The 19,760-nt window shown below is 39.3% G+C and overlaps 1 protein-coding gene across 1 annotated transcript; it reads right to left on the reverse strand.

The window, feature by feature from the left end:
* Window positions 1-816: 816 nt before the first annotated feature.
* On the reverse strand, window positions 817-18,586 carry comp (cartilage oligomeric matrix protein). The gene is made up of 19 exons (XM_061738536.1): window positions 18,454-18,586; window positions 14,929-15,002; window positions 14,702-14,753; window positions 14,338-14,486; window positions 13,293-13,430; window positions 13,000-13,077; window positions 11,720-11,875; window positions 11,425-11,529; window positions 9,756-9,863; window positions 9,509-9,668; window positions 9,218-9,336; window positions 8,062-8,114; window positions 7,778-7,971; window positions 6,267-6,445; window positions 6,113-6,161; window positions 5,704-5,900; window positions 1,841-2,013; window positions 1,540-1,679; window positions 817-1,236 (listed from the first exon to the last, which is right to left on the reverse strand). Exons 1-19 carry the CDS (start codon window positions 18,518-18,520, stop codon window positions 1,178-1,180), a joined length of 2,250 nt encoding a protein of 749 aa, XP_061594520.1. The 5' UTR covers window positions 18,521-18,586; the 3' UTR covers window positions 817-1,177.
* Between the last annotated feature and the right edge of the window lie 1,174 nt (window positions 18,587-19,760).

Raw genomic sequence — 19,760 nt, forward strand, 5'->3', positions numbered from 1 at the left:
TAACTCCGCCGGCCGGAGCTTCCAACATTTTTTCGTAGCGGTGTATCGCGTCATTCAGGCAGCCAATCAGCACAGAGCCTCATTATCATAGCCTCCCCGTCCACTCAGAATCCCTCATAGATAATGAGGTTAGAGACTGGGAAGATAAAGACATGGCTCAGAGGCTGAATTTCTGATTTATTTAGCAAAAACAATCAAAAGCTTGTTTTTAAGTCATTCAAGGCCTGTTTAAAATAGACATTAGATGCCATAATAGGTCCCCTTTAAGTGATTATTTCTGCACCGCTCCTTTTCTGCTTCTGTTCACAAGTATTGTTCCCAAACAACTTGGCTGTGTTTAATTGGGGTGAGGACAAAAGAAGGGTTTTTCTATCATGAATTGAGTTAAATTCAGTTTTATATATGTGGTTTCTATTACTATAAAAATTGTCTCTAGGTGCCTTCCAGACACCCAGAACGTGACCCCCAAGCAATTATTAAATAAACAACGGCAGGTGAAAAAATCTTCCAAGAAGTCTGCTAAAGGTCTCTTCCGGTCACAGAGGTGGTTTATTTGAACTTGCATCCATCCTGGAGCAGCAAAGAAAGTTTTCTTCCTCTAAATGCAAACCTGACCACCTCTTTTTTACGGTGAGGACACATTTTGACCAAGGGTGTATCACATCTACAGCACTTTTTTCTTGTTTTTTTTTTTTAAAGACTAATTTGCATTATAAAAATGAATTTGTAGGTTGAGATAATTTTACTGAAGATGACTTGTATGACATTTTTTTCCTTGCATCTTAAAGCTACATTCAAAAAGCAACCACTTTGCTCTTTGCTAATATGCCATATTTTGTGAGTACAATCAAATTTCCATTTGCAGTAACTTCACCGCCATCAGATATGAAAATCCACATTTATTCATCACTGATAGTTCATTCTATGCAGAGGATAAAATTTACAGCAACATTATTGAAGACAAAAGTTTCTGATTGATTTTAACTAAACAAACATTTCATATCATGTGCCGGCTTCCCCCTGGAGGAAAGTTTACCGCTGCGATGTTTCCCCCTCGACCATTTCTCATCTCACAACTGAAGACGTTTCTCCCGTGGTGGACGTTCAACATTTGAATACTGTGAATATTCTTCGTGGAGCCCAGTTGTGCATTGCAAAGTGTTTTGTTTGGTTGTCGTCAGACTCCCAGCTGGACCTGCTGGGCTCTGTAAGTGTCAAAGTCCTCAGGAAGAGTGTCTACAAAGAAAGTAAGTTCACAGATTTGTCAGAAAATTCACTCTTGACTTTTATTGCTGCTGCATTCATACTTCGGTTGAGCACTTCCTGTAGGACTTTAGCGCAAAATGGGTTTTCACACCCGACTTTTAGTCAGAAATTAATCAAAGTAAGCCTTCTGTACAGCATCTTGACACAGCGAGGTCACATTGTTTGCCTTTTTATGTTTTTACGTCTAATTGAATAATCGAGTAGCTTGAGCACATTTAAGGGAAAATCGAAAAGCACTTTGGTAACAGTTTAGTTTGAACCCTTTTCACTCACCGTTGCAACGATAACGCAGGTTGGCCCAGATGATGTTCTCCTGGGAGAAACAGAAGACTCCTAGCCGGCCTCCTCTCATTGTGGCGTCTATAATCACGCCTGTGTCTGCCACCATTTTAGGACCCTCATAGAAACGAACTCTGCAGATCAACAGATGGGCGGGAAAAACACATTTAACTGATTCTGTATATTTGAACCACATTCTACAGGGACAAGGTTGTTAAACTAATATGTGTCCTCTCATCTAAGATGAATAACCACGACAACTACCCAACGTGGAGGATTTTAACCCAGTTAGTACCTGATGTAGCCGTCGGCCGGCCGATGCTGGAGGAACCACCGGTATGAAGTCTTGTCTTTCCATCCAACATTGCGGGCGTCTTTCCAGAGGAGTTTCACCTGGTCACTGGTGTCGCCGGTGTGCCACAAGGAATTCCTCAGATTCTCACCTGGACCTGTGTTCGACTTTACTGCCTGTGCAAAAACAGCAATTGAGCCGAGTGTCTGGACTGCATTCAGCCGGTGTGCAGTTGGATTAAGATGACAATTCAATCGAAATGAGAAGGATTGGAAATATATTAGATTGAACCAAATCTGAGTTTATCTAGGTAGCGCTATGGCCAAATCTCTGTAGAATTGACATGTTCTCTCCACACTTGTGTGGGTTTTCTCCCACAGTCCAAACATATGTGTTTATCAAAATGAAACAGCTGAGATTTAATCCTCGAAGGAGACCATTAATGTTGATTTGGCCACAGGAGTTGTGGAAAAGTCTACATGGTTACGTTATTAACCCTCTACAGAGCATCAGAGGTGTCAAGTAACAAAGTACAAATACTTCGTTACCTTACTTAAGTAGAAATTTTGGTTATCTATACTTCACTGGAGTAATTATTTTTCAGACGAGTTTTTACTTTTACTCCTTACATTTTTACGCAATTATCTGCACTTTTTACTCCTTACATTTTAAAAACAGCCTTGTTACTCTATTTCATTTTGGCCTTTAAAAAAAAACTATCCAGTTAAATTGCTCCATCCGGATAGAGTGAATTTGGTTGTGGTTGTGGCACAGATGTTCTTGTCCAGTTTTGTTCTTACATCCGTTCCCTCAGATTCCTACAACTAAACTTGGATGTACATTCCAATAAAGGTTAGGATAAAAGATAACATGCCTCTGAAGTTTGGCTTTTTGCACCATTACAATACTTATAGGCAATTAAAGCTGCAAGCAGCGATAAACGGGCCCTCGCACTCACGTCCACCGCCCCCCATAAGCATATCAGAAATGACACCACCCACGACTTCCTATGTCAAACCATTCAAAAGTTATAGCAGAAAAAAGGAACAACCAATCAGAAGAAGGGGCGGGGCTAATTCAGGCCAATGAAGGTCAAGGACTCCATACAGAGTCTTATGACACCACCCACGACTCTCTATGTCAAACCATTCAAAAGTTAATCGGGACAACCAATCAGAAGAAGGGGCGGGGCTAATTCAGGCCAATTATGGTCAAGGACTCAATACCGAGTCCCATGACACCACCCACGACTCTTTATGTCAAACCATTCAAAAGTTAAAGCAGAGAAAAGAATTCTAGGGGGCGCTGTTGAGCCGTTAGGCAACGCCCATTAATGCAAACCATGAAATATCAAATTTATCACCAGGCCTGGCTTGCATGAAAATTTGGTGACTTTTGGAGAACTATCAAATATGGACCAATCAGATGAAGGGGACGCGCGCTTTTTCGCGTCTAGCGTCGCCACGGTAACACTTTTGAAAGAGAAAAGTAGTGTGCGTCGTCGCAGGACAGAGACGCACATTTTGATGTAAAAAAAACACAAAAATTGCTGACAAAAAATTTCGTCATAGGCTCGAACTCTCAACTTCTGGCACCAAAGACCGCAATGCTGTGGCTGAGCTATGTCTCAGCTATACCTTTTGCTTTGACTTACTGCGTTAGGAGAGACCAACATAGCGAAAAATTGTCTGGAACTTTTTTTTCCTAATTTTTTTAATATTTGTAAGGTATAAATATTAGTAAAACACTACTATTTTTATTACTTTTTCTGTAACCATTCTACCGAGGTTCTAACCGGGCTGAGCACGGGTCTATTTCTGACGTCACCATATTACAGGCAGCTGATTGGTCGGGGGGAGGGGCCGTCATCACCCTACTCGCCACTGATTGGTCGGGGGGCGGGGCCGTCATCACCCTACTCGCCACTGATTGGTCGGGGGGCGGGGCCGTCATCACCCTACTCGCCACTGATTGGTCGGGCGGGGCCAGCAGACGTTTGAATCAGGAAGAGGGACTCTATGTCAAACCATTCCAAAGTTATAGCAGAAAATCGGGACAACCAATCAGAAGAAGGGGCGGGGCTAATTAAGGCCAACGAAGCTTAAGAACTCATTACAGAGTCCCATGACACCACCCACGACTTCCTATGTCAAACCATTAAAAAGTTATAACAGAATAAAGGGACAACCAATCAGAAGAAGGGGCGGGGCTAATTCAGGCCAATGAAGGTCAAGGACTCCATAAAGAATCTGATGACACCACCCAGGACTTCCTATGTCAAACCATTCAAAAGTTATGGCAGAGAATAGTATTCTAGGGGGCGCTGTTGAGCCGTTAGGCCACGCCCATTAATGCAAACCATGAAATATCAAATTTATCGCCAAGTCTGGCTTGCATGCATAATTTGGTGACTTTTGGAGAACTATCAAATATGGACCAATCACATGGAGGGGGGGCGCGCCTTTTGGCGTCTAGCGTCGCCACGGTAACACTTTTGAAAGAGAAAAGTAATGCGTGTAGTCGCAGGATGGAGACACACATTTTGATGTATAACACATCTGGGTTCACGATACGGTTCGGGCTGAATTAACTCTCGAAGGAATGGCATATATTGCTCCAAAATTACGCAATTAATTCAGAATGTTCAAAATGGCCGACTTCCTGTTCGGTTTCGGCCATGGCGCCAAGAGACTTTTCTATTAGTTGCGACATGATACAGGTGTGTACCAATTTCCGTTCATGTACGTCAAACCGTATTATGGGGCTTGAGGCGCAAAGTTTACTCTGTCTGAACCAACCAGATGAAGGGTGGGCGCGCTTTTTGGCGTCTAGTGTCGCCACGGTAACGCTTTTGAAAGAGAAAAGTAATGCGTGGTGTCGCAGGATGGAGACGCACATTTTTATGTATAACACACCTGGGTGCACGTTACGGTTCGGGCTGAATTAACTGCCGAAGGAATGGCATAAATTTCGCTAAAATGACACGATTAATTCAAAATGGCCGACATCCTGTTCGGTTTCGGGCATGACCCCAAGAGACTTTTGTTTAAGTTGTCCCATGATACAGGTGTGTACTGATTTTCGTGCATGTACGCCAAACCATATTGTGGGGCTTGAGGCACAAAGTTTTCAAGGGGGCGCTGTTGAGCCATTTTGCCACGCCCATTAATGCAAACCATTAAATATCAAATTTTTCGCCAGGCCCGACTTGCGTGCAAAATTTGGTGACTTTTTGGGGACGTTTAGGGGGGCAAAAAGGCCCTCCTTTCGTCAGAAGAAAAAAGAAAGAAAGAAAGAAAGAAAGAAAGAAAGAAAGAAAGAAAGAAAGAAAGAAAGAAAGAAAGAAAGAAAGAAAGAAAGAAAGAAAGAAAGAAAGAAAGAAAGAAAGAAAGAAAGAAAGAAAGAAAGAAAGAAAGAAAGAAAGAAAGAAAAAAAATTCCTACAGATACAATAGGGCCTTCGCACAAGTGCTCGGGCCCTAACTAGTCATCATATCTTCTGCTCTCTGAAGCACATGTTAGTTCTCAATAGTACACATATATAGTTCTTTAATATATTTGCATTATACTAAGATGCATTCATTTTCAATGCATCTTAGTAAACCAGTACTTTTATACTTTTACTTGAGTAAAAAACTTGAGGTAATACTTCAACTTCTACAGGAGTATTTTTAAACTCTAGTATCTATACTTCTACCTGAGTAATGAATGTGAATACTTTTGACACCTCTGCAGACCATTAAACATCATTTGTTTACCATTAACAGACTTATTTGATACAAATCAAATTCCTGACAGTTAATCATTCAGATGTGAACTAGTTTTTCGGAAGAATCTGGACTGGTTTTATTTTCTGCGGCCGACTACCTTCAGCTGGATGCCCGGTTCTGCCACAGCTCTGAACGGATTCGCCTGCCAGTAATTCTGTTCCAACTGCTTCCACATGACCACGTAGAAGCTGGAGCTGTCCTGGTAGCCGAAGATGAACCCAGCATAGTCGTCGTCCGTGACCGTGTTCACGTGAAACGTGCCTTCAAAATCCACACCGCTGAATGCAGTGTAACCTGAAGGACGGAAGATTGCACGCCTTAATGTCACATATACAGGGCAGAATCAGAACTTTGATCGATATTAATCTGCCTCAAACATATTTTCTGATTTGAGTATGTAGGTTTGGAAAATGACCTTACAGAGAGAACCAGTGAGGACATACTGTCCATCAATGTAGACGATTAAAAGACTTCAAACTACTCCCTTAAACAACAGATGTTCTTACCAACAGCCAACCCGGGGTCACTGTTCATAGTCTGGACGATCTCTTTTCCCTGTACAAACCGGAAAGAGAACATTTATTTTACACAGTATTTGCGGCATAGAAAAATTCAACGACAAAACCTTGGGGGAAAATAAATAACAAAAAGTGTCCTGACCTGGTTCAGCACCACCCAGTTGGGGTCAATTTGTGCATCTCCTTCAGGGTCTAAAACGACGGTCTGGTACTCCCTAAAGTCAGTGAGCGTGACCTCTGCATTCTCTGGACAAACGTCAATGTGGTCGATTATGGTGTCGTTGTCAAAGTCTTTCTCGCAGATGTCGCCCACACCGTTCCCTGTTAGGAGCAGAGGTGTCAAAAGTATTCACATTCATTACTCAGGTAGAAGTATAGATACTAGAGTTTAAAAATACTCCTGTAGAAGTTGAAGTATCAACTCAAGTTTTTTACTCAAGTAAAAGTATAAAAGTACTGATTTCAAAACTACTTAAAGTATAAAAGTAAAAGTAATGTAAGGGGGAAAACAGCCATTAAGGGCAAAAGCCATTGAAAATGAATGCATCTTAGTATAATGCTAATATATTAAAGAACCATTATTATTAACATACTCCAATCATGTGCTTTCATTTACAAATGCACTTATCTTGCAAATATGCTTCCAAGTACTTTCAAAGATTTTTTTAAGACCAATTCGCAAATTCATAACTATAATACCAGACAATTTGAGGATCTCCATTCTTCATTCAGTTGTACCAATAGCAGTCAGTTCTCCATCAAAGACAGAGGTGCCTCACTCTGGAACTCTCATATACTTATCGCAAAATCTTCACTGTCTATTAATAGTTTTAATTAAGAAATTGTCTGTTTATATCCATCTTTTTTGAACGCTGTTTTTCTTTTTTGTTTTTTTGTTTTTTTTTTGTTCTTGCTATTATTTCAATACAATATATTTTTCCTGTTGAGAACTTTGAATAAGCCCATTTAGGGCTTCCTTTCTCACCTGCACATATTTTCATGCTTTTTATGTTCATTTAAACTTTTGTACCGTTTTTTTTTTATGTTGTGCAAATAAACAAAAAAAAAAAAAAAAAAAAAAAAAACATATATGTGTACTATTGAGCATTAACATGTGTTTCAGAGAGCAGAAGATATGATGACTAGTTGCCTATAAGTATTGTAATGGTGTAAAAAGTCAAACTTCAGAGGCATGTTATCATTTATCCTAACCTTTATTGGAATGTACATCCAAGTTTAGTTGCAGGAATCTGAGGGAACGGATGTGAGAACAAAACTGGACAAGAACATCTGAAACAACCACAACCAAATTCACTCTATCCGGATGGAGCAATTTAACTGGATAGTTTTTTTTCTAAAGGCCGAAATGAAATAAAATAACGAGGCTGTTTTTAAAATGTAAGGAGTAAAAAGTACAGATAATTGCGTAAAAATGTAAGGAGTAAAAGTAAAAAGTCGTCTGAAAAATAATTACTCCAGTGAAGTATAGATAACCAAAATTTCTACTTAAGTAAGGTAACAAAGTATTTGTACTTCGTTACTTGACACCTCTGATTAGGAGGGATTGATTTTTTTGGTTTTGCTTTGGTACTTACTTGGCTTAAACAGGAATACATGTGAGTTTAGATATACTGTACGCTGAGAGTTCCCTACCATCAAAGTCCTCCTGCAGAGGGTTGGGGATCAGGCGGCAGTTGTCAGGACCAGGTGGCAGCAGGTCTGGGATGCCGTCGTCATCGTCATCGTCGTCACACTCGTCTCCCAGTCCGTCTTTGTCGGTGTCCAGCTGAGAGCTGTTGATCACGGCTGGGCAGTTGTCCCGAGAGTCTTGGTGCCCGTCACCATCGCTGGAGGAGGTCACATTTCATGTGCAGATGTTGGTAAAAGACAAGCATTGCCGATCAACGTGTGATGAGACTGGTGACGGCACACGGTACCTGTCCTTGTTTGTATCACAGGGATCTCCGATCAGATCGTTGTCTGTGTCCATCTGAGAGACGAGAAGAATCGTTGACAGTTTAAAGGCTTTTGTTACAACAGAATATTACTGCTATTTTTGTGGAACCAGCAAAATACAAGAAAACTACAAACTAAAAAGAACTACAAAATAAAATGTCCTGTTTTAGATTGTAGAGATGAACATCTTGTATTGAATTAATGTAATTGATACCAGATCAGTTACATGACTGGATATAAAAAATAGCATCTGAGAGAGACGATCTCACAAGTAAAGATGAGCAGAAGTTCAGCAACCTGGAAAAAACGCAAATTCAAAAAAATGTCCTGAGTGTAAGATAAGATATGAACAAATTTCTGCAGAGTGACAAGACCAAACATCAGGGATGATGCTACTTTCTGGTGTCATCAAACTCAAAATTACCTTATTTTTTTCTAATGATGGAAGAGTTCCTCACTTTTAACATTTGATATGTTTTATATGTTCTTTTATCAAGGAAATATGAGTTTATGGGATTTGAAAATCATTGCATTTTGTTTTTTTCTTCACACTTTGCATGGAATTCCAACATTTTAACTGGAGTTTAAAGGATCAAAAGTGAAGGAACGGTGTATATTCTAAACATTTGTCACATGTATTCCTCTCTCTTCATCTCTGTCCTTCACTTCTCTTGTCAGGATTTCTGTGTAAGCGGATACAGAGCAAGAAGAGGAGTCAACACAATTATAAAAGATGTCCAAATTATGAAAGGACAGTTTTCTCTTTGCTAGATCATCATTAACTACACTGCAGCACCTTTAGGTTTAATTTACTTTAAAGAATTTTCATTTAGTTTCTGGCTGTACCGCTTTCTAGGTGAGAAACTATTACACACCAAACTGTGACAAAATATTAATCAAACTGTTGATTTGAACACAGTCTGATCTTATAGTCTCATGATCAGTAGCATGTGAGGTTTTATAGCTATATACAGAAGTTCTAAAATATTGTGATAACAAATTCCTCTAATGATCGCCACTAAATCTAATTTTTACTATAAATCACAGACTGCATTGCCATAAGAACCACTGTCCTACAGCACTGGCTTCCAATGTGCTGATGAGGATCATGTGACCAGAGGGAAAATGAATGTTCACCTGGTCAGGGTTGGGGTCATAAGGACAGCTGTCACAGGCATCGCCCACTTTGTCTCCATCCCGATCTTTCTGGTCAATGTTGGGAACCCTTTTGCAGTTATCCAGGTTATTAGGGATCCCTGAGATTAAAGAGGATATCAGTCACCATAAACTGAAAGTTCAAGTGAGTAATTGCATGATCCATGTCTGACATGTGAAGCAGTTTATTTTGAACTATGTATTAAAACTCTGGTGGTGATAACAGGTATTATTTTGTTTATTTTTGGTAAATGATTGATACAGGGCTCTCACCATCCCCATCAATGTCTTCATCACACTCGTCACCATATTTGTCCACATCCGTGTCTTTCTGGTCGTTATTTTTGATTGCGAGGCAGTTGTCGCAGGCATCACCAAAGTCATCCTCATCAATGTTCCTCTGGTCCACGTTGGGCACCAGCACACAGTTGTCCTGGAAACAAAGTTGTATTTCTGAGTCTCTGCAAGCAAACTGAAGTGGAGTCTCTGCACACAAGTGCAGTTATGATTGAGCAGCAACCTGTGTGTTGAGGATCCCATCCCCATCTGCGTCTTCATCACAGGCGTCTCCTATTCCATCATTGTCAGCATCCTCTTGGCCAGAGTTGGGCACAGTGAGACAGTTGTCCTGCAAGGGTAGAGTTTGTATGAATAATCTGGCAAGTGGCTGCAGGACTTTGAAAGCATCACCACTTTACTTTTAATCAGAGGTGGACAGAGTACTCGACCCCAGTACTTGAGTAAGAGTACAAATACTACTGGTCAAAATTTACTCCGTTACAAGTAAAAGTAGCTCAGTCAAAATATTACTTGAGTAAGAGTAGAAAAGTACTTGCTTTTAAAGGTACTTAAGTATCCAAAAGTAAATGCTTTTAAATTTACTTTAAGTAAAAGTAAGAGTAAGAGTAAATTTCTTATTTTCCACATCAGTAAATTACTATATTTTTTCTAAATTAATTTAAGGATCTTTTAACTCTTGTTTCTCAGAATTAAGTCTTTGAAACCAGCTGCACTGATGTGCTGCTTTTAGAACCACAATGTTATATAAAACCTGCAGAAACACCAAAAACAAATCAAATGAAAGGGATCATAAGAGGACAGCAGATGATGCAGAGTTTATTAACAATCATGAACTGAAACCAAATGAACCTGCACCATCCAACTAAGTCTGGATCCCCCTCAAAGATCACTGCTTTACAAAAAACTACATCTCTGCTTTCAATAACTCAATGTTGAAGTCACTTAACTTTACAGGAAGGACATGTACCAGTACAATATAGCAATATAGAGCATGACAAACTGTCTCCCCATGTCTGTCTGAGAGCGTGCACTGTGATAGGTCTCCTCCTTTGACAAAAACAGCTTGTATCCAATAGGATTTTAGGGAAGAAGAAAAAAGAGCAGACCTGAAAGTAACGAGTACTTTTCAGCCTTCCTAGAAATGTACTCGAGTAAAAGTAAAAATATTTGTCTTGGAAATGTATTCAAGTAAGAGTAATAAGTACCAAAGAAATCTAATACTCAAGTAAAGTACAAATCCTCTGGATATGTAAGTACAGTACCCAAGTAAATTTACTCCGTTACTGTCCACCACTGCTTTTAATGGCTAAAACGTTATAAAAAGTTGATACAGAACAGTTATTCAACAGTTGCTTAAAGGGGACCTATTATGAAAAACACGTTTTTTTCTTGCTTTAACATATATAAAGTGGTCTCCCCTCAGCCTGCCAACTCAGAGAAGGAGGAAAGCACCAAATTCTGCAGTGTCTGTCCAGCCGCCATCCAGCCATCCAGTGTGATGTGGATCTACGAGCCAATAAGATTCTGGTCCCATTGTTACGTAACCAAAATGCAACTAACTCCGCCGGCCGGAGCTTCCGCCATTTTTTCGTTGCGGTGTATCGCGTCATTCGGGCAGCCAATCAGCACAGAGCCTCATTATCATAGCCTCCCCACCCACTCAGAATCCTGCATAGATAATGAGGTTAGAGAATGGGATGCTAAAAACATGGCTCAGAGGCTGAATTTCTAATTTATTTAGTAAAAAAAATCAAAACCTTGTTTTTAAGACATTCAAGGTCTGTTTAAAACAGGTATTAGATGCCATAATAGGTCCCCTTTAAGTTAATAAATTTACATTTCTGCAACTAAGAAATTGTGATAATTTATGCTGATGATTTTCTTTTCACCTTGTTGCAGGTCGTATCAGGACAGTCGAGCCTCTCATCGGGGATACCATCGATGTCAGTGTCAGAACCACAGAAGTAGCCATTACCGGCCAATCCGACCCCACACTGAGAGGATGGACAATGTTTTAGGACATTAAGAGACTCTTTGCACTGATCAGAAGCACACAAGTACTCAAACACACCGGAGGTTTTCCATCTGGCACAAGTGATCAAACATTTATCTTTCAAAGTGATCCATCAGAAATAATTTGATCCGTTTTCAGGGCTCATTGAGGTGACTGATTGACTACTTCACCTGACACTCGATGGTCCCCTCTCGGTGGACGATGCACTCAGCACTGGCGTGGCAGGGGTTGGCTTGGCCGCCGTTCCCACAGGTTCTCTCCGGCCTACAGCCGCGTCGCTGGTCCCCAATAAAGCCCGGCTTACAGGGACCACACCTGAACGAGCCCTGGTCATACAGAGAGGCATCAAAAACAGCTCATGGAAGATCATTTCATATATGAGTCATGGACTTATTTGAATATAAACCTTGTCTTCATTGGGCTTTTTAATGCTAAAAGTGATTAAATGTATTGTAGCGGTTTGACTATATCTGTAAGGTTTACCTAAGATCACCTCTAGTGGCTTGTTTTATGGCAAATATTTATCATTCATTTGTCAGCTTCAGAAAACTTTGATTAGCAGCTTTTTATTTTTTTTGTCACTTTGTCTTTATTGGATTTTCAGGTTGTTACAACTGCACATTTTTACCAGATTACAAAAAAAATCTGTATATTCACTGTGCAACAAACAAACAAATAAAAATAAAAAGTAGAAAAACATGAACATAAACTTGTGGGTTAGCACATTAATAATAGATTAGCAGCTTTTTAAAAGAAAATTTAACTAAGATGATACCAATACAGAAAGATGGTGCAAAAAACAAGAGAAATGTGTGAACGTAGGACGTGTCCTGCTGGAGATGTGGAGGAGACTCAGTGTACCTGGGAGCTTGTGTTTCTACCAGCTGTTTTCCATCCACAGAATTCCCTCGTAAAGCTAAAACTCCCACTAACACTATTAAAAGCATGCGTCATTGATTGTTACCACGGGAATGTACATCAGTGCTTTCCTTGGGATCAGATGAGTTATTGATCTTGGATCTTGGAGTTGTATTTTTGTAAAAGCTCTAAATACCATTTAATCAATCAGAATAGAATGTATATATCGTATAAATAGGTTGGATTTTTCTTTTTAAATTAGCCCTGCATCTGTCGACTGGGAAACCCTGAGTTGAAGAAAAGGAGAAATGTGTGTAATTTTTTCACTCGTGGAATATTGAACAGCCAAATACTTTGGTTTGAAATTGTATTTCTCGTTCTTTAAATCTTCATTTCTCCTGGTAGTTCACTTAGAACTGACATTTCCCTCCTCTCTATGAATGTAGATTTAACATTGAATTCTAAAACCAAAAGCCTTTAAATAATTAATAGTACAATCTTGTAAATAATAGTTGAAGCTGGCTGAAAGCAAGTGCAGCGTATTTGCAGGAGGGTTACGTTGCATGTGTCAGTGATTTACTGTTTTACTCACTGGAGTGTTCATACACACAGAGTTCTCCACACATCCTCCGTTGCCTGGACTTTCGCACTCATCAATATCTTTGCACACCTTGAGAGTACAAACAACAGTATTTACATTGACTTCACCGGAGACAAGTGGAGTCAGGACAGTTATAATGTTGAAGCCTCTCGTTGAACCTACTCTTCATTCAAGGGGGAACTTTATTTGTAATTTCCGTTAACAGTATTAAAGCAAAACCACAATAACAGTGAAAGGGATGATTTGAAGGGAATTTAACTGGTCTTGCTATCACCAAGGCTGACCTGTTTGTTGGCAGTGGCGTAGGCGAGGCCGACGCCCTGGACCTGGGGCCCGGCGTAACCAGCAGGACAGGAGCCACAGCGGAAACCTGGGGAGGTGTTGATGCAGCGAACTCCCATGTGACAGGGCTTCACTGAGCACTGCCAACCACAGACAAGACACTCTCACATCCCCCAACGCACATTCAAATCGTGTGACTTGGTAACAAATTACACTTACTCACGTTACTGTAATTGAGTACTTTTTATGAGTAATTTGTAATTTTCTAAGTAGTTTTTGAAATATGTAATTTTTACTTTTACTCAAGTACATTTTGACCCAAGTATTTTACTTCGCTACATTTGAACCCCCTCACGTTACTGAGTACAAAATTTATGGTGAAAATCTTGTGGGCACTTTATTTTGTGTTTGAATACTGATTCTGGTTTTAGTGTTGTGGGTTGGACAATATGACTGAAAATAGTTTGCACTTTACAGTACAGGTTGTGACTGTCTTTTTTGTCCTGTTCTGTGGAAGTAAAAGGATCATGTTACTGAGCTCAGCTGAGCTTTTACAAGCGTGGATGTTTAACTTTAATATGCTTCGAAGTTAATTAAAACAACTTGTGCTGGATTTGATTTGTGACTCATCCTTTTTTTGCATTAAATAACTGAAAGTAACTTTTACTCAAATTACATTTTAAATGAAGTACTTTTGTAATTCTACTCGAGTACATTTTTAGATGAGTACTTTTACTTTTACTTTGAGTAGGATTTAAGCAAAGTAAAGATACTTTTACTCAATTACAATTTTTCAGTTCTTTTTCCACCTCTGGACTTGGTCTCAGATATTGATGCCTCTGCATATTGAAATTTGACATTTATATCTTCTTGTCTAAGTTTCTGTGTCTTCTGTCATTTTCACCAGAGCTGGTGTTATGGTTTAATAACTTTTCTGAAAACAAAACATTACAGCAGCAGATCTGTTAATTACTAGCAGCAATGTCTTAGTTAATATCATGCTGGGAAACTGTCATGTCACCTTTTCCCCGTCATGGCTCTGCATACCTCATCCACATCAGTGCAGTAGTCTCCATCCCCCTCCATGCCGTCTGGGCAGGGGCCACACTTGGGCCCTTGAGGAGTCTCCGTACACTTGACCTCAGGGTGGCAGGGGTTTGGCTCACAGGGGGAACGAGGCTGAATGCCTCCCATCCCTGAGGAATGAGATCAACAGCTTTCTCAATGTTGTTTCTGGTTGTTTTACCTGATCTATGAATTATGCCATAAACCTTATTCTTGTTTACTTATTCGGGTCTTGTGGGAAATTATCTGAATTTTTGCTTAGTATAGGGAGATAAAGTGTAAAAATGCATTGAAACCTTTTCAGACATAAGCATTTATGTAAGTTATATATAAGGGAATGACTCACCGCAGGCTTCACACTCCATCACTGTGTTCTTCATGAAAACCATCTCTTTAAGCTGATGAATATCAAAAGATTACAGGCTTTTCATTTATGAGCACAAGGGCTTAAATGACTGAACTTGTTCTATTCTTAAAGTGTGTCCAAGGTCACGTTACAACTCAAAAGTTCAATTATTTAAACAGAAAAACAATAACACATTTTGTTGGTTTAACTGAGTGAAGGCCGTTTACCTGTTGCTTCAGCAGCTCTTTAATCTCAGCCAAGGCAAGGTTCGTCAATTTGATCTGGCTTATAATTTCACCATCTGCGTTTGAACATAAAACATGACAAATCCAGCTACTGAAACCTTTTGTAACTCTGTGTTGTATTGATGTCAGTGCCTGTGAATACACATGTATATACTATCATATCTGGCAGGTGAGGGGAAAGCATTTTCATTTTTTGTAAGTTACAAATAAATGTAACTATTTAAGCTTTGGGTGGCAAACATTCTTGGAAGATTATTATCACATAGTTAATAAACTGAAAGACACCAACTTTTCCAAAGCCTGCCAGTTATTTGCACTGTGCTCGATAGAGAGAGAAAAAAACCACCAGACAGAGGAGCTGGGAACGGTCATATTGCATGAATGCACAGAAACAAGTAGAAACAAGACTGCGCCCACAGGTGAGTGCCGGGTCGCGGTGGGAGCAGGTTTAGCAGTTGTGCATCATTTGGCAAGAAAGAAAAGGTTCACGGCCTCCTGATAAACAGACGGGTCAACTGAAGCATCTCACACATTAAACTTTCTAGACAGGATATTTGCACCGATGTTCAGTACTCGAGTTGTAAAAAAAAATCAGGGGGGATGGTGGATTTTATCATATGGGGACAGATAATTTGTGCTGATTACAAATAATATAATATATTACAAATAATAGCACTGAGAACACCTACAGAAATACTGCAGGAATGACATAGCAGCAGTTAAATGCAGCCTTCTGTAAGCTTTAAATATCCACTGGGCTTACATCAAATACATCAAAACACAAAAATAAAAAACAGTTTTCTGAACGTATCAATATGACTCTGTCCTTCACATGATAAGTAAAATGGATCACTGCACAAACTCAAAATCTTAACAAGAATATTTGTCTTATTTCTAGTTAAAATGTCTCATTTTAGTAAAAAAAATCTCATTACACTTTAAACAAGACTCATCACTGGAAAAAAACAACAATTTTCACCTGTTAAGAGTAGATTTTCACTTAAAATAAGTAGAAAAATCTGCCAGTGGAACAAGATTTTTTTGCTTGTAATGAGAAGATAAATCTTGTCCCACTGGCAGATTTTTCTACTTATTTCAAGTGAAAATTTACTTGAAACAGGTAAAAATAGTCAAATAGTTATTTTTCTGGTGTAATTTTTCTGGTGATGACTCTAAATGTTGAAGTAGCAGTAATACCACATTCATTGATGAAATAACATAAGGGATGGAAAGGAGGGATGGCAGTTTTACAGGGGGGATGATTTTTACTGTTTTTTATTTCAGGGGGGATGCCATCCCCCCTCATCCCCCCTCAACTCGAGTACTGCCGATGTTCTACTTTGTTTTTTGAATGAACATTAAGGAAGATCAGCAGAGCATTTTCAGTGCCTCCATTCCACCTTGGGAGAGAATAACAGGCCTGAAACAGAGTGGAAACAAGCTCTGTCTGCAAAAGTAAGCCAGCATTAAATACACTGCTCTTTCTTTCCAAAGACACTCCAGTCACTCTGGTGTTTCCACACCTCCAGTCTTTAATCACACACTGATCCACCACTGAAAAGGGTTAATGAGGCTCTTTTTCACTGATACAACACCCCAGCTGAGTAAAAAGACCCTTAGAGGGTAAACAACAGCTCTAAAAACAGACTTATATTTTAATTTACACTTATGTTGGTGTAAGTTCGGTCAAAAGAGGAGATGGAAGCACTTACTATAAATATTCATCATTAACCATGCTGCCATCCTGTGTTGTGTTTGTGTTGATTAATGCAGTGAAAACTGAGACGGAAAGCTTCATACATTGAAAACAAAACAGTTGAAGTACTAAATGTGCAGACCAGGTTTGCTTCGGGGGTTTTATTGGCTGCAGATCTGGGATTAGAAACTCCCTGGGGAGTCAGTGCAGGCAGGTAGGGGGGTCTTGACTCTTGCACACCAGGATCCACTGTCGGCCTGATTCAAAGAGTGCAAAAGCTTTCATTCCTCAGCCACCACAGGTCCTGTTCGACACCGCGACCCACACATTCACTCAGCACTGCAACATTTTGAGTCCAGCTGCAAAATTGTTTCTCCAGATACAAAGCGATTCAATCTTTTCTGCAAATGCCTGTTTGTGGCTCACACGCCTACAGGAACTAACACAGTGGGTGCCCTTGTGTGTCCTCAAGTGTTCCAGGATTGAATATGATCGGGGTTTTCCATCCAGATTATCCTCTTTTCAACCCCCCTTCAACTACTGGACTATCTAACTAATACTGCCAAGATATGCTTGATATATATATACTTTTCATCATTTTTTTTAGGAGTAGATGTGTTAAATTTAAACAGTTTATGAAATCAAAAACTTTGCTGAACAGATTCCAGTTTCAGTTGATTTTTCACACATCTGGAGGAATGTATTTATGTACTTACTGTAAAGTTTTGTTTATGACCACCAGACAAATTTTAGTCTAATATCCACTCTCTTTTAGTATTTTTTAATTTTCTGATGCTATATTGTCCCCTGTGTTCATCATCTTATTTTGTGTCTCTGCTTTTTTCTTCTGAACTCGTCATCTTTAGGGGTTTTCTAAAGCTTTCTTGATCCAGCCAAAAACAAAACTATTATTAATGTTTAAAGTTCTTGGTTATGTTTAAAGTCAAACAGTGACCTGACCTGGCTGTAAATTTCCAAAGTTGTGTATGCAGGTGAGAGACTTCTGCAGTTTTCACTGATGTAAAATGTAAAAAACAGCCGCTTTAAAAAACCTTTAAAATGAGGTGTATTAAAAGCTTGATGAGCTGTTGTTTGAGGTTAAAGCATATGGACCAGCCTGGAGGAGCAGATCATTTGTTCTTATTAACTCAAAGACCCCAACAACCCCCATCTTCAGCCACTTCTCTCCTGAGCATGAAGTTCAGGAAATATGTTCTTGCCATTAGCAGCAACTCTGTTTACTGAATGGATTCCACAGCAGAAAGAAAAGATAGTGGTAATAAATCACGTCCTGCTAATAGAGAGGTCAAAACCTGGATGATGAAAGGAGAAGAGTGATTGTTTCCCTTTATTAAAAGTACTTCAAGATTTACGCTGAAAGTTTAAACACTGGTGTCATCTTTACAAAGCACGTCTGTGTTCCCATGACTTGTTTAAGTTACGAGGAACTAATAAAAAAAAATCCATTAAAATCATTTGTAGTAAATCTGGAAACAATTAAATTTTTTGCAGTTGTTTTGGTTATAATTATAATCCTAATTATATCAACTGAAGCATAGTTGCACTTATGGTACAGTTTTTATCACATTTAATTCTGAGGCTAATCAAAGAGAGAAGCTGCAACAACGGCAAAGGTTTCTGTAAAATTAAAGGTTTCAACCAGTTTTTATTTTCTTTCCCAGCCTGGAGGAAAATGTTTGTTGTACCTGGTGTATATTCATGTTGTTTTATTGGCAGTGGTGAAATGTTGTCAGCTATTAATTCCTTATGAAAAATCAAGGTTCAAAGTGAAACAGAAGCATCTTTCTCACCTCTCTGTCCAGCCACGGCGTCCCCCCCCAAACAGAGCACACAGGTCAGCCCGACAAACCACAGCATGCCTCAATCATTCAGGTACAGCAGCTCCGTCTGGTCTCTCTCTGTCCTGCAAACCTGGTTTCAGCAGCGCACTTGGAGTCTTTCCTTCCCTGCTTTTGGTTTTTATACCCCCAACGTCACCCCCCCCCCCCCCTTTTTTTTTTTTCTAGTTAACATCTCCATCCCTTCCAGCAAGCTCCAAGAAAAAAGAAGAAAAATTGGTAGCACGCACCCACACAGTGAGTGAAGGACACATCACTGTTTTCAGGTCATGGATCAACTGAGGGGCACTATAGTACTAACATTCATTCAGAGCAACGCGGTTTGTGCTTGCTGTGGCCAGCGTCTTTTTGTTCATGGAAAAATAGTCTAACAGTTCAAGAAATTCTTAATCGCTGCTTTTGGCAAGATTTCTGATTTGTTCCTCAGCTGGTCATGGAGCATGTTTACTGTCATTTGATTGTTTCCCTTTGTTGTAAATCGCTTTAGATAAAAGCATCTGCTTATGTCATATAATGTAAAGTTGCGTGTTTTTACTGTATATCTTCCTTGGTTTTGTCATTTTTAATGCAGCATGAAATCCATATTCGGCTCAAGCAAGCAGATATGACTCCTGTCTTTTTACTGACATCTTCATAACTGTAGTATCGTCAACTTTCAGCGGAAAAATAAAGTATATGCTGCATACTGCTGTTAAAATTATAATAAATATTTTTCTTTATCCATTTTAATTCTAAAATCACTGCCTGACATTCCCTACTGAATTATATCTGCCTGAGTTTATTCATGTTTTTCCTGTCACACAAAACTCCGGTCGTCTGAAATTCAAACTGATGACAAAACATTCAACTGGAAGCAAAGTTAGTGTATGTCCCTAAGAGGAGGGTGCGTCATTAACATTTTATAATTCCATAAACCTTAAGGAATATCTACAATGTGTTTCCAATTATTCATCTAAATATCTTTATATAACATATTTTACAACGGTGGACTTTGTATGCTGTTGTACAGCCAGTAAGGTCACTTTTATTTATTACATCTTTTCACTTCAATTAAAATCTACTTATTTGTTTTTTTCTCTGTTATTGTAGCTATGTTGTCGTCCTATCCCATTCTGTGTTTAGGTAATTTGAATCATTACTGATAGATTTAATGCGCCATTTAAAAAGAGATCAAGTGATTTGATTTTTCATCTGTGAACCCACTTTTAAAAAAGAGAAACATATTTGCCACGAATAATAAAAGAAATGAAGCAGGCTTC

The sequence above is a fragment of the Cololabis saira genome, chromosome 13, assembly GCF_033807715.1.
Source record: "Cololabis saira isolate AMF1-May2022 chromosome 13, fColSai1.1, whole genome shotgun sequence".
Lineage (NCBI taxonomy): Eukaryota > Metazoa > Chordata > Actinopteri > Beloniformes > Belonidae > Cololabis > Cololabis saira.

Coding starts and splice junctions, on each gene's coding strand:
- comp (XM_061738536.1), bottom strand. CDS start 18,520: ATGCTGTGGTTTGTCGGGCTGACCTGTGTGCTCTGTTTGGGGGGGGAC. Junction 14,487..14,701: donor GATGGAGTGTGAAGCCTGCG/GTGAGTCATTCC, acceptor CTCATTCCTCAG/GGATGGGAGGCATTCAGCCT. Junction 8,115..9,217: donor ATGACCCCAACCCTGACCAG/GTGAACATTCAT, acceptor CTCGTCTCTCAG/ATGGACACAGACAACGATCT.